The sequence below is a fragment of the Gambusia affinis genome, linkage group LG23, assembly GCF_019740435.1.
Source record: "Gambusia affinis linkage group LG23, SWU_Gaff_1.0, whole genome shotgun sequence".
In the NCBI taxonomy this organism is placed as follows: domain Eukaryota; kingdom Metazoa; phylum Chordata; class Actinopteri; order Cyprinodontiformes; family Poeciliidae; genus Gambusia; species Gambusia affinis.
The window spans coordinates 5771632-5785157 of NC_057890.1; the positions used below are offsets into that span (position 1 = coordinate 5771632).

At 38.7% G+C, this 13526-nt stretch overlaps 2 protein-coding genes across 2 annotated transcripts in view; one reads left to right on the forward strand and one right to left on the reverse strand.

Moving 5' to 3' along the window:
- Positions 1-13526, reverse strand: part of cerk (ceramide kinase) — a 41450-nt gene that overhangs the window by 26285 nt on the left and 1639 nt on the right. The window contains exons 2-3 of the mRNA XM_044108835.1: positions 2577-2708; positions 765-887 (exon numbers count right to left, since the gene is read on the reverse strand). Of these exons, the coding sequence (XP_043964770.1) occupies positions 765-887; positions 2577-2708 (255 nt within the window). The remainder of the gene's footprint in view (positions 1-764; positions 888-2576; positions 2709-13526) is intronic.
- Positions 1-13526, forward strand: part of tbc1d22a (TBC1 domain family, member 22a) — a 153935-nt gene that overhangs the window by 10834 nt on the left and 129575 nt on the right. The gene's annotated exons all lie outside the window — the stretch shown is intronic.

Sequence of the window (13526 nt, forward strand, 5' to 3'; positions counted from 1 at the left end):
AGACCAAAGCATGTCTGTGTCTTGGAGTGGTCTAGTCAAAGTTCAGATCTAATTCCAGCTAAGAATCTGATCCCAAGACTTGAAAATCCAAGTCAAAGTTTAGATATTCTCTGTAATCTGATCATAAAAACAGTCTTTCTTCTTTAGTCCCACTTCAATACTGTACACTATTTTGTGCTGATACATAAAATCTCTTACATTGGGTTTAATTGTGGCTTTAATGTGAAAAATTACAAAAATATTGAGATGGTATGACAACTTTTCCTAGGTATACAGAATCAAAACCTTTACTTGTTCTTCGAAGTCGCACATTAACGAAATACTGGGTTGCAGTAATCCAAACGTAGATTTGCACTGTGCTACTGTTTACTGTATGACTCTGTTGTATTTTCCTGATCATAATCTAAACTCACATCCCCAAATGTGAGTTTAGGTGGTTCACTGTCTCAATTAGTGTTTAATTGGTAGGTAAATGTTACCTTGCCAGATTTCTGTCACAAGATGTTTTGGAAAAAAACCCAGACGGCGTCCTGCTCTGTTTCTGTCAGGTTAATCAACAGTTGTCTGAGTGTGAAATGGGCTTTGCTCTTTAACCTGTTACTTAACAGGCTTTTGATTGAGTTTATTTGCCCCTGTCTGTGCTGATAGCAGCTTAACAGTCAGTTTGGATGATTCATGATTCATTTATGACACACAGATGCATTCTGAGCGTCCAGTCGGTCCAGAGTCTATCTCCCGTATCTGCAGCATTAAGTAGCACCTACTGAGTATTGACAGCTGCTCGTTTGTAACTTGGATCCACTGATCGCAGATCTGCTGGTCGGCGCAGTGGAAGGTGACATCGGTGCAGCGCCACAGGTGTTGCCGGGTCCTCCTCACGTAAGAAACTGCAAAGACGACAAGAACAGTTTCCACAGAGAGCAAAAAATTTAAAAGATGTTAACAAAATCCCCCTCCGATATCCTTAAAGTGCTTTCCAATGTAGGAATCTTTCCAATGTAGGAATCTTTCCAATGTAGGAATCTTTCCAATGTAGGAATCTTTCTAATTTAGGAATCTTTCTAATGTAGGAATCTTTCTAATGTAGGAATCTTTCTAATGTAGGAATCTTTCTAATGTAGGAATCTTTCCAATGTAGGAATCTTTCCAATGTAGGAATCTTTCCAATGTAGGAATCTTTCTAATGTAGGAATCTTTCTAATGTAGGAATCTTTCCAATGTAGGAATCTTTCTAATGTAGAAATCTTTCTAATGTAGAAATCTTTCTAATGTAGAAATCTTTCCAATGTAGGAATCTTTCTAATGTAGAAATCTTTCTAATGTAGAAATCTTTCCAATGTAGGAATCTTTCTAATGTAGAAATCTTTCTAATGTAGAAATCTTTCTAATGTAGGAATGGCTGCGCTGCCATTCAACATAAAGTTGTGCAAATTGAAAATACAAAAATACATTCGCGATAAAGGAGGAGGTTTCTCAGCCGTATCGAAATTAGCGTGTTTTGGAAAACTGCAATGGAAACACTTTTTTTGCATCACACGAGTCAGGTGATGAACAATCAGATGTTAATACTGGTTAAAATGACAAGGAAGGCGACGGGAAGTAAAGTTTTACTGTGCAGCTGTCTGAGAAAAACACAGACGGAGCCATTTTGGCATTGCGAAGTTCATAAAAAGTTGTGTGTTGAATCCACAGTTCTTTAAAATCGCCAACTACGATTTCTGCAAAATGCTGCAGACATAATTGCTGCCATGTATAAGAAGCGTGTTGCTAAGACTCAGATGTCTCAGATGACTGATAGATGAATTGTGAATCTATCTCATAACTCACTGTCAAACTTGTATCACATTCATATGTGATATTAATTTGTTTCTCATTTATTGGAAACAAAGCAATTGTGTTTTTTTTTTTACATTAGCAGAATAAAAACAGATTTTTGCACATTTGTAATGGAAGTACCCATCATGACTCTCAACGTGGAGTTTACGAAGTGTTACTTTTGTCTCGTGTTTTTATTTTTTCTCACTGATCATTACTCCAAGGCTTTGCTGCAGTGCAGCCTTGCCCCATAAATGAACCTTAGCTGTATCCCAATCAACTCGGTTGGCCACAGATTTTAGTGAATGAGTGAGATAAGAAGGCGTGGGGAGGAAATGAGGGGTAAGTCAGCATTACTGAAATATTTACACTAAGGAGCAGGAATTCTCCGACTAAGCACTTTTGGCAGCAGATTTACTCACTAAGCATTTCAATGTCAAATCATCGCACTGAATATTTCTCTCATCAGATAAGAGTCGGCCTTTCAAGGAGGAGCCACAGTCCAAATCATTTCTCGCGGCTCCTATGTGCAGCAGAGATGTCAGAGAGAGTCTGAAAAGTATTTTGTGAATTTGTTACATAACCAGAAGTTGAGGTATGGGACATGTCTTTGAAGATAAGCTTCAGCATAATGTGGCAACACAGTTTTGTGAAAATTACTCCATGTCAGTGTAAGTAGTACTGCTGCTCATTTTCCCCTAACGGACCTTTTAAAGCTTTAAAACTATTCCTGAACTTGTAGAGAAGTGTAACTGCTGCACCTGTGAATGCATGGGGATACTGCGGAGACGGCTGGTTTATCCTCTTCGGAGGGCTCCTGGCTTGTGCATCAACTTCGTCTTCTGTCTTGTGAACTGCCACAATTTCACACACTTCAACAGTCTGGCAGTGTTCTGTGGAGAGATTGAATTGCCAGTTTAGTTTGATGGTGACTGCAGCTTGATGATAAGAGCCAGAAAAGTTACATGTACACAGATTCATGAGTTTGTGGCGGTAAAGAAAAGAAATTCTGCTCTACAGATGATGAATGGAGTAACTGTCTACATAGAAAATGCCTTCTGGAGCTGGTAGTGACACAAACTGACATGACAAAAGAGTGAAAGGTCATGATCACAACTCTTAGGAATTGGGAACTTTACTGGGTTTTTTTTTGGTGGGGATGCATGCTAAATATCCAAAGACTCTTGAAGACTCAAGATTCTTCGGGGAACAGTGGAGCACTGCCTAGTCGCAGATTTTTGGTGAAATGTTACGTTTTATAGCTAAAAGATTTGAAGAAAATTTATCTTTGGAAGCTGGAATATCTAGGTAGATACAGCTAATGCTACCTAACCTGCTACTGGCTGCCAATCCAAAAGAACCACGTGTTTCATCTGAATGAGCACGTAGAAGCTTTGTACAGTCGACTGCAACATCTCCTAAAATATGAAGCAATTCACTGTCCAAAGTATGGATATGTGTGTGTGATTTGGAGAATCAAAAATTCCCACCAGAAGTTGAATTCACTCTGAGACATTTGGTTCCTTTCACAAACACTAGAAATAAATCTGCTTAGTCCCAGAAGACCTTCAAAGTGTTTACAGGCAGTACTTCTTTTCCCACAGGAATGGGAGTTGGACGCTTGTTTTAAAACTCTTGGGGGTTGGAGGAATAAAATAAAAGGTGCTTTTGTCTGAGTGGCTTGGTCAGTACCAGAATTTGCAGGTCAGAGTGGGACCAGGTACCTCCTGGTAGATGATGGAACGGTGGAGATTAAAGGGCTTTTTTGAAACATCACAGATTCTTAATCTGCTTCTTTTTTTTTTTCTTTTTCACTTTCAGGCAGAAGTTTGAAAAGGCTTGTCCTCCAGAGCAGTGGAGGTACAGGAAACTTGCTTCAGTACGGCGACAGAAGGAAAAAAACAGAGTAAGGTGGACGCCTCGAAAACCGCAAAATCCACCTTTGAACAATTTCTTTTTAAACTGAGACGTCCAGAAAATTCGGTTATAACAGAGCAAATTCCAAAGAGGACTTTAATGCAAGTACATTTTACCCACTTCAGGTTTACTGACCCCTTCAACTGCATCACATATACAGGGCCTTCCAGCCCCTCGTACAAATTTATTCAGCAGATATGATGAAATGAATGGGAGAGAGGCAGAACATATTATTCCTCTCCCGGGAGTCCCTGAGAATGGGATTTCATTTCTTTCTCAAATAAAGGTGATATGCCATGCAGGCATGAATAACTTTATGGTCATCGATATTCACATTTTGACAAATAGGAGGACGACTTATAGGCATGTGGGGGAGGGAGGGGGGTCGATGGCTTTATTTCAGCAAAAAGGAGAGAGAGAGAGAAAAAAGAGAGTTTCATTCCAACAACACATGAAATATGTTCAAGCTCTAAACTATGCAGATGGCCTTTAGCTCTGAACAAATGCCTTAGTGCTTCTTTGTTGCTGTTATTATGCAAAAAAAAAAAAAAAAAAAAAAAAACAATGATACATGACTGATACATCAGTGTAGCTGGAGGGAAATATTTCCAATTACATACAGTGTGCTTTCACCATAGGTGCAAAAGCAGAGACCACAATGTCATATCAACCATCCAAGCAAACAACCCACCAAAAACCTCACCTGATGGAAGGCAGTAAAATGTCTAATTCATATTTTACTGAGCTCAGACTCCAAAATGGCTGCGCACAAATAAAACATAGTGAGAATGACAGATTTACTGGTTGTATCTTTATGCTCAGTAAATCCTACACTTAAAATAAACATATTATTACTGGTTTGTATTGTTAATGACAATCAGCCATGACAAAACATTGTTAGTCCTTTTGTTTTCTGACTTGCAGCTGAAATGCTCCCAGGTCCGGAGTTACGTCATTACCAGTCCCAGCTCTGACTTGGATACAGATTTTACTCCAGCATGTGAATGTGAACATTAAGTCTTTTTTTTTTTTTGCCTCTTTTTAGCCTCTCTGATTCATTGAATTTAGGTATTCTGGTGACTTTCATGACCACAGGTATAGAAAATCCAGGAACTAGCGGTTCTGCAAACCTTTGTGAAAACTGGGTCGATCATACAAATTCATTGGTCTGTTCCTCGCAATTAAATATTTCACAGCCAACTGCTAGCGGTATAACAACCAGGTGGAGGCGATTGTGAATGATAGACGTAATAAATATATTATTATGTTTATAATATACAACTCATCCGGGAAGTGGTAGGCAACGTAAAATCCCAGAGCAGAATCAGTGAAAACTAAGGCACAAAGCAAGCAGAGGTCACGTTTGGAGCCTCAGAGTTTCTCCACAGAACAAAACCCTGATTCTCTTTGGTACAATATTGTATCTTTTGCAGTCAAAATGATTCAATTTTTACATTGTTTTATCTACACTACAGCTTTGATGTCGAATGGTTAAAAACGTCAGTAGATCTAAACATGCATCTTTCTTTCTAAGGCTCTGTAATGACATCTCTGTCCTTAAGTGAGTTGGGGAAGCAATAAAGATCCTTAGAATGCCCCAATGACTCCACCGTACAAACACGGAGGCTGAAAGGCATCATCTCGTCCACACACAGTTAGACGACAACACAAACCCACACACAAAAGTTTCAGTTTTCAGCAGAGTGTAGTCCCTAAGCTAGATGCTAAGCCCCTGGCTGTACAAGCCACATCCTCTCTGCTTGGCTCTGACATGCTCTCTCTTCTTTGTGGCTGTAAAGAGTCTGAGGACTGGCAGTGAGCCAGTGAGGGATGCCTATTCATACCACAGGGTTCGGAGTTGGGAGCAGGGAGTCCGGAGGGGTATTTCTGTAAGTCAGCTTTTCAGCAGGTTGCGGGGAGGAAGGCATTATTTTCAGATGTCTGGAGCATGCTCAAGATGTGGGGAAAAAGCAAACATTTGTTGCTTCAACTGTCCGATGACACATGGTGTTTCTCACAGGGGGAACTGGCATAGTTCCTATCAGACATGCACCTCCAGTATTTTTGGGTTGCAACTAACAAGGATTCTAGTTGCTAGAATCGAAAATAGAAAACTGCCACCAACTGTTTGTTTTGATATTAAGTTTCTATTAAGATTTTTTTTTAAATATATAGATTTTTTTATTTTTTTTTTTACTATGTCTGTGAAGCTTAAGTCCAAATCAGACTCAAATGTGAGTTTATTCAAAAACAGTTGAGTTTTCCTTCTAAAGCTGAAAGGATAATGTTTGAAAATCTGGATAAATATTCTCAGTTGATTGAGAAAAACTGATTTCAGCAGCAAATCTGGACTATTCTTAGAACAAAGACTTCTATTGAGATTGAATGCAGAGATCCAAAAATATACTTTTAAGCAGAATAGCATTCTTATATAGGAGGTTCTTATCTTATGACTTCTCTAATGTCCAATTTTCTACAGTGTATTGTAAATGCATTCACACTACTTGATGGTTTTTAGAGTCTTCTCAAAAGAAAAGTATCCTTTACAAGCTTTATCTTCAAGCTTGAATTTTAATTTTACAATGTTTCATTATAGTTCAACACCAAGTAGTGCATAATTAAGTGTAACGTAGATGAAGCTTGATTTTTTTTATTGACTAATAAAGTCTGAAGAATGCGATTCATGTACTCTGGTAGCCCAAAATAAAGTGTTGCGAAACTGATTGCCAGTCAAGATTAACTGAGTACCCAAATATTCCGCCCATGATTCAGTTTTAAATGAAGCTTCATGCTGCCTTCATGAACTGCACCTATTGGCTGCTCCACTTTAAGGTGTACCTTTGGGAACTATTCAAAGAGAAAACAATCAAATTAGCTTTTTTTTTTTTGGTCTGTTTTGCTTCCCAGATAAGAGGAATGTATCAAGTTTCACGCTGGGTCTTCTGCCGTTTTAACCCCATCCGATATTAGGTCAAACTCAGACAGTGACCTAAAATGAAGACAGGCAGAGCCTTAAGCAATTTCTGTCTGTCATGGCAACAGTAAACCTTTAGAGTCCTTGAACAACTTTGTGTTGTTTGGGAGTGAATGCAATCTTTCTCCATCCAGCACTGTGAACTGGAAGCACATGAGATGGATTACATGTGTGCTGGATTAGCTTTCATCACAGGTTTCTGACACAGATCCCGTAATCAGATTTTATAGAAAATAATGTTCTTTAAAAACTATTCAATAAACTACTTCAAACTTGCATCCAGAATTCTTAAAACTACATCCACAGTACCGAATACAGTTCATTTTGTAGCTCTCAAAATAGACATTTCTTCACATAATAAAAAGGCAGCAGGTGTGAATGTTTGCCACAGAAATCCTAAATTAGTGGAGCTCATTTTTAAATATATGTGTGTCATTATTAGGAGAATAAAGCGTTCAATTTTTGGTGACCAGGCCTTTCTGCTACAAAAGATTACGAATTCAACTTTCAGACTCTGGCCTACAGGCAATAATTATTTCCTCGAATAATGCAGCGCTGAGCTTTGTGTGACTGTAATGAAGCCTAGGAGGTCACCTAGATTTGTGCGCTTTGAGTAGAAATACTATCCGTCCTCTGATTCAAGTTCTTGGCTCAGGAGGAGGGCCATTGTTCAGAAACAGAAACTTAGGACTAAGTTGTTGCTCTTAGCTTAGAGCGACATGGGAATCCATCACTGCATAATGCACCTATTAAGGTTGACCCAAATTCTCTGAAGCTGCAATAGTAGCATGACAATGCACGCCGAAACCCTTTCATTTCTCCTGTGACATTTCAAATAGTCCACAAGAAAGTGCCAGTGGGTGTTGAAACTATTCATTTAGGAACTATTTCAGTTGTTTGTCAAAGTCTGTACCTCCTACATTTTAACTTATCTCTCCTTGTAAATGTAAAATGTCGTTTATTTTGGAAAAGTCGTTTTGCTTAGTGAAGAATTAACAAATGTGTACAAGCAAGTGAAGTATTGTACCAATTTCGTCAATCAATATGCCAGAAATGTTCCACATTTGCTTTGACATTCCACAAGCTGAATTCATCATAAATCGAACCATGTTGAAGATTTTTGTAGTGCAAGACTGTTTTCTAGGCAAAGCAGGACATTTGTTTATCCAAGACAATTAACACTTCTCTCTGACATTTTATAGATAAAACATTCAAGCAAGAACATAATGAGTACATTAATCGATGGTGAAAATAATTGTAGAGGACAACCATGCACAAAACAAATGAGGTATGTTAGCTCAAGTGAGGATCACCCAAAGACCAAGAATGGCAAGACCGTTTGGGAGTGGTAAACAAAGTCTCAAAGTTTACCACAATTAAACTAATTTAGTACAAACTTTTAAATAAAAATTGCAGAGTGAAGCACTGCTTTTGGGCCATTAATGTTCATACGGAGTGTGGGAGAGTGGGAATCATTTCAAATGTGATGCATTGAGACTCCAATCTATCACTGGAGATGGTCTCTGTTGCGGTTTGGTTGTCAGAGGAGATTAGAATAACTTTCTATGATCAGTGGAAGAGGAACTATAGCTTGCTGAGGTGGACGAGATGCGTTGCCAAGTGCTGTGAAGGTAGTTTAGCTGATGAGACTGACTGAGTGAGGATGCACAGAATTCTCCATATCGGCTCCATATTTGTGAATGTAGCTATTTCGTTAGCTAACCAAAGGACTGGATATGCTGAGAATCTTTATCTTGACATTATGGAAACTATTTGACTGAGTGGAAGCAGTAATGGAAGTGGTGGGAACTACTGCCATCCATCAACCTTAACAACAATTAGTTACCTTGGTGACTGAATTTCACCATGGTAACTCACATACTAAATTCACATCAAATTTTTGTCTGGAGGACAAAAATTGCTGATCAAGAAGACGGTGGCTTTTTACACAAGTCAGTCCTGCTTCTTGGAGATAACGATACATCATGACAGATGCTTCTCCTCTCCCAAATGTTACATCTCCAAATAAACTCCCTTAATCATGACATTATGACCGCTGAATAATTCTAGTAGCCTGTAGGTTATTGTTTAACGGTGAAAACAGATATGACCCGTTTAGACATAGACTTTGTGAGATTCTTGAAGGTATGCTGTGGTTGTGAAAGAGCCGCAGCCAATTTAGACTGTTCTGTTGGTGCATAACGGAACAACAGACCATGATGCACTTTCTATTGCAATTTTTGGAAAAATATCCTTGAGGTTCCTCTGAAGGGTAATTTTTCCTGTGCTGAGAAATACCAATGGGAAATAGCATTTGTTTGTTTGAGGATGCGGTGCACAAGTATAACTTAACAACTGTGTGATGAGCGATTATATTTCCCCTGATTTGATAAATATGACAGCACTAGTTTCAGTCAGGACTGAGCTGATGAGAACCTATGGGATCAGAGAATGCATTGTACCTCTAACAAGCACTTGTGTCTGTGCAAGAGTGCCAGCATTCTGCTTATTATCCAGCTCATCCTGCTTTCCCAAAAACAAGGTGCTATCCTACCTGACAGGATTCCACAGACATTGCTTCACATTCACATAAGATCTGAATTGCTTGTCATACACATGGGGGGTTAAAAAGGCCCAACAAGAGACGTTGTCTCATCAGCCCAGAAAACCCCCCCAAAGAGGTACAAATAAAAGTCTTAGATCAGCAGCACTGATCTTGATAAGAACACCATACCTGCAGGATTTCCATGTTTGCGCAAGTGATTTTGTGTTTATATTTATGCATATGATAATGATATTTCTGACAACGCGCTCCCCAGGCCTCACCTTCTCACAAAAGCAAGCTGTCATCGTATTCACATTCTGCTCTTGTTCTCGCCACACCTCCCAGTACACAGTGGATCAGTTTGTAATCCCTTTGTTGTTACTGTGGTTTTGCAGTGACAAAGAGGACAAGCTGCTGCAAGCTTAAAGAAATGCTCGCTTGCTTTTGTAGGTGTTTGCATAGGCTGATGTCACTCCTGCGCCGCTTTTGCATCTTGCACTCCAAATGACACGTAACACGAGTGCGATGGACGAGATAAGATTTAACCGAGGGTGCAAAACTGATAAACCTGCTTATGTAGTTCGGAAAAACGCTCTCCTTTTTATTCTTCTTCTTTTTGTTAGAAGAAAAGAAAAAAACCTGTCCCTGAAGCGGATTGAAGTTTCAGAACTACACGACAAACCACAAACACATGATTGCGTTGGTTTAATTAGCTTCAGAGGTCAAACCCCTGCAGCCTTAGTCTTAAGTAAATAATTGCAATCAATGCAACTGGAGATCCCTTAATGCTGCCAGTGATGCGGCATAAACAGTCACAATTTACCCGGTACCCAGCTGTCATTTCCTGGCACTGTTTATTTCCCTGTATCTTTCGCGCTCTCCTTCTCTCTGCAGCCATCTCTCGGCACACAGACAGGCCTGTGCATTGAGCACCAGCTTTAGATTACAAAGCGCAGATCTGCCTGGGTACACATGGCAGTGAGCTGTCAAACAAGACATGCGGATTTCTCCCAGGCACAGCGGTGTTTGTTGAGCCAACGCTTTGGCAAACAGATGGAGAAGAAAGGACAACCAAGGAGGAAGGTATAGCAAGAGAACAGTCGCTAGTGGTGCAATGAAACTTCAAGTTCACTTTGTGGAAAGTTCTAGTCAGAACAAGTTATAGCATATCGGTATATTCCAAATTCTTCTTCAAAATGTGGATTGGCGATACGATTATCACGATGCCTTAGCAATCTGGCAGAGTGTGTATTGATGACTCGTTGGAGATCATCCTAACTCGTCATTTGTTGACAAGTTAAGATGAGGAAAAGGAATTGGTAATTCCTGGAATACCAATTCCAGTAATTTACTTTAAAAGTTGACCAGAATTTCTAGGAACTTGCTTTTGCACTAAGGTACAAATATGACGTGGTGCATATCTGTTTCTTGGTATTTGAACGAAACAGTACAAGCAAATGAGTGTCAATACTAGGAAACGGTAAGAAATTGACTATTTGTGTAAACGTTACTGTCAGTTTACAATAATAACATGTATATGTTTTAAACAACTGGAGGTATCACGATGGTTTTGCACACATTTCTTGCAGGGTAGGTCATAAAAAAGAAAACTAAAAGTGGGATTTAGAGACTAATAGTGAACACTACTTGTACCTGAGAAGTAATCCAGACCGTATGCTTAGACTTACATACTATGCCATTTTTATTTTTCCGCAGTTTCTTTTTCTAACTTCCACAGGATCAAAACACAAATACATAAAAATACACAAAAAAAAAAAAAAAACACTGTAAGAAATGATTTACAGAAACCCATGCAGGCTATGTTTGGCTCTCTGTGGAGCCCTTTTTCATTTTAAGAGTCAACCCGGCTGTGTTGTGGATAATAGAAGCTTTTGTTTCCAAGAAAAGGAGGCGCAAGTGAGACTAAAGCTTGATTCTGTGTAGCAGCGCGTCAATCAGGGCGTGATGGTGTTGCTTAGTTGATCGGCGAGCTCAAGTTTGAAAAGAAAGCAACACTATCCAGTTATTCCTGCTCACCTGCAGAGCGGCTTGACACCACTGTTGTAACCACAAACAAGTGCAGTCAGAGAACGGGAACGAGCCACGTTTATGATATACCATCACTGGAAAGTAATTTCATAGCAGACCATTACGAACGGGTCATTAGTTCTGTTCTAACAGCAGCAGATAAGTTATGAGGCAACGTTTGTTTGTCTGATGTAAACTATTGATTGTAAAATGTGTTTTTGTAATTGGACCAAAACGTGCGTTTAAATCAGGAAACTTGGCTTATTGGATTTTGGTTGCAGTTTGATTACATCATTTTTAAAAGGATGTGAAAGGAGGATAGACTGGGATAAGGATGGAGTGGGGATGAAAGAGAGCATTTTGCACAAACTGATACATGCAACATAGAGAATATTATTCAGTTAGCAGAGCATCAAAGCAACATGCAAAGGTGACCGTTTCACAAATTAAATCTACACCAAATTATCTTAACTATTTTTATACCAGATGAGTCTATGTGGAAAAACTACAACAATTCATGTATTTTAATTATAACATGTATAAGGTAGCCAACTATTGAATAATAATTTGAACATTTTTATCTGGACTAAGATGGAGTGCTTTGCATTGCAAACCTAAATTTCAATGTGTTTTATTGCAATTTTGTCCAAACGACCATCACAATATACTACATATTTTTGAAGGGAAGTAAAAATAATACATGATTTAGTTTTTTTTTTTTTTAGAAACTGAAACATACATGCCAATTTTATTTCAATCCCCTAAATAAATCCAGTAAAATTAAGTCCCTTCAAATTAGCTAGCCTCAAGCTTCCCTCTCAATACTTCATGCAGCACATTTTTTGCTGGATTCTCCTGGTGGCGTCATGGAGACGAGCTTTGTGGATTTTGTTTAAGGGTATCAAAGTAGAAGGGAGCTGAACAAAATGCACACCACACTTTTCAGATATATTTAAAGCGTCTCAGTGAAAGTTTTTTTTTTTCTGTGTGTGTGTGTGTGTGTGGGTGTGTGTGTGTGTGTGTGTGTGTGTGTGAACAATACAAGCAAAAACCAGTGATGCTATTCCATTCTTCTTTCTCTCAGCATATCTAAACAGAGCGACGATCAAGATTAGATTAAATCTCAAGCAGCAATGATGCTGCCTAAGAAGTGTGTGTATGTATGCATGCATTACATTCTGTGTTTATAATAGATCAAATTTTTTTTGATCACTATATATATATATATATATATATATGTATATATATATATATATGTATATATATATATATATATATATATATATATATATATATATATATATATATATATATAGAGAGAGAGAGAGAGAGAGAATTTTTTTTCCATATAAAAATCTATATATTTTTAAATGCTATGGCGATCCCCTTTAGAATTATTATGCAGAGGACAGCAGTGAAAGTTTACTACATTGTCCCAGTGTAAACAAGGAAAAAGCCCTGCAGGAAGAAGGAAGAGTGGAAAGTTCGTGAAGCTTATTGATACATGCAAAGCTGCTGCGTGTGAAAACTGAGCCGCTCTTGTTTGGCTAAGTGCCAAGAGTTCAGGATAAAAATATCCACCTGTTGCCACGTTCTCATTCTATATAAAGGTAATTGATGGTAAAAAAAAAAAAAAAAACCTACAAAAAAACAATCAAATGCAGGAATCATTTTGCTATTTAACTTTGAGCAAAGACAAAACCGCTTTTTTTTTTTTTTTTATCAGTGGCGTTTAAACTTTTTAATTGGCCGAGAAACATCCGTGTTCGATCCCTAATTCTGGTGTAAACTGACCCGCTCGTGTCCCTGCAATCACTGGCAGGATTTGATGAAGTCATGTCGAACGCTGACTCAATAAATGGAAGTCTTTATGGCAGGTTATTATAGGGCACTTGGTACCACTTTGTGGAAGGTCAATGGCTGGGTTCGAACCAAAGCGTGCGGCGGCAGCTGTAATCACTCCACTCGATATGCTACAGTAATTGCCGAGTGGGGAAGCCATTTAGGTGAACAAACATTAGCCTCTGGGGGATATAGGAAGACCCGATTAAGTGGAAGTTGCCTGATAGAAATGACAGAAACACTTGGGGGGCTGTTTCCCTTCCCCATTAAAAGGAAAGAGACACTAAAGGATCAGACCATTAAACCTGTGCATGCTGAGTTTAGCTCAGAGTGGGAAACAACAGCTTGCTATTAAAACAATAATGTTTTATTTGCCCAAAAATGTGCTACAAAAAAATCCCCCAA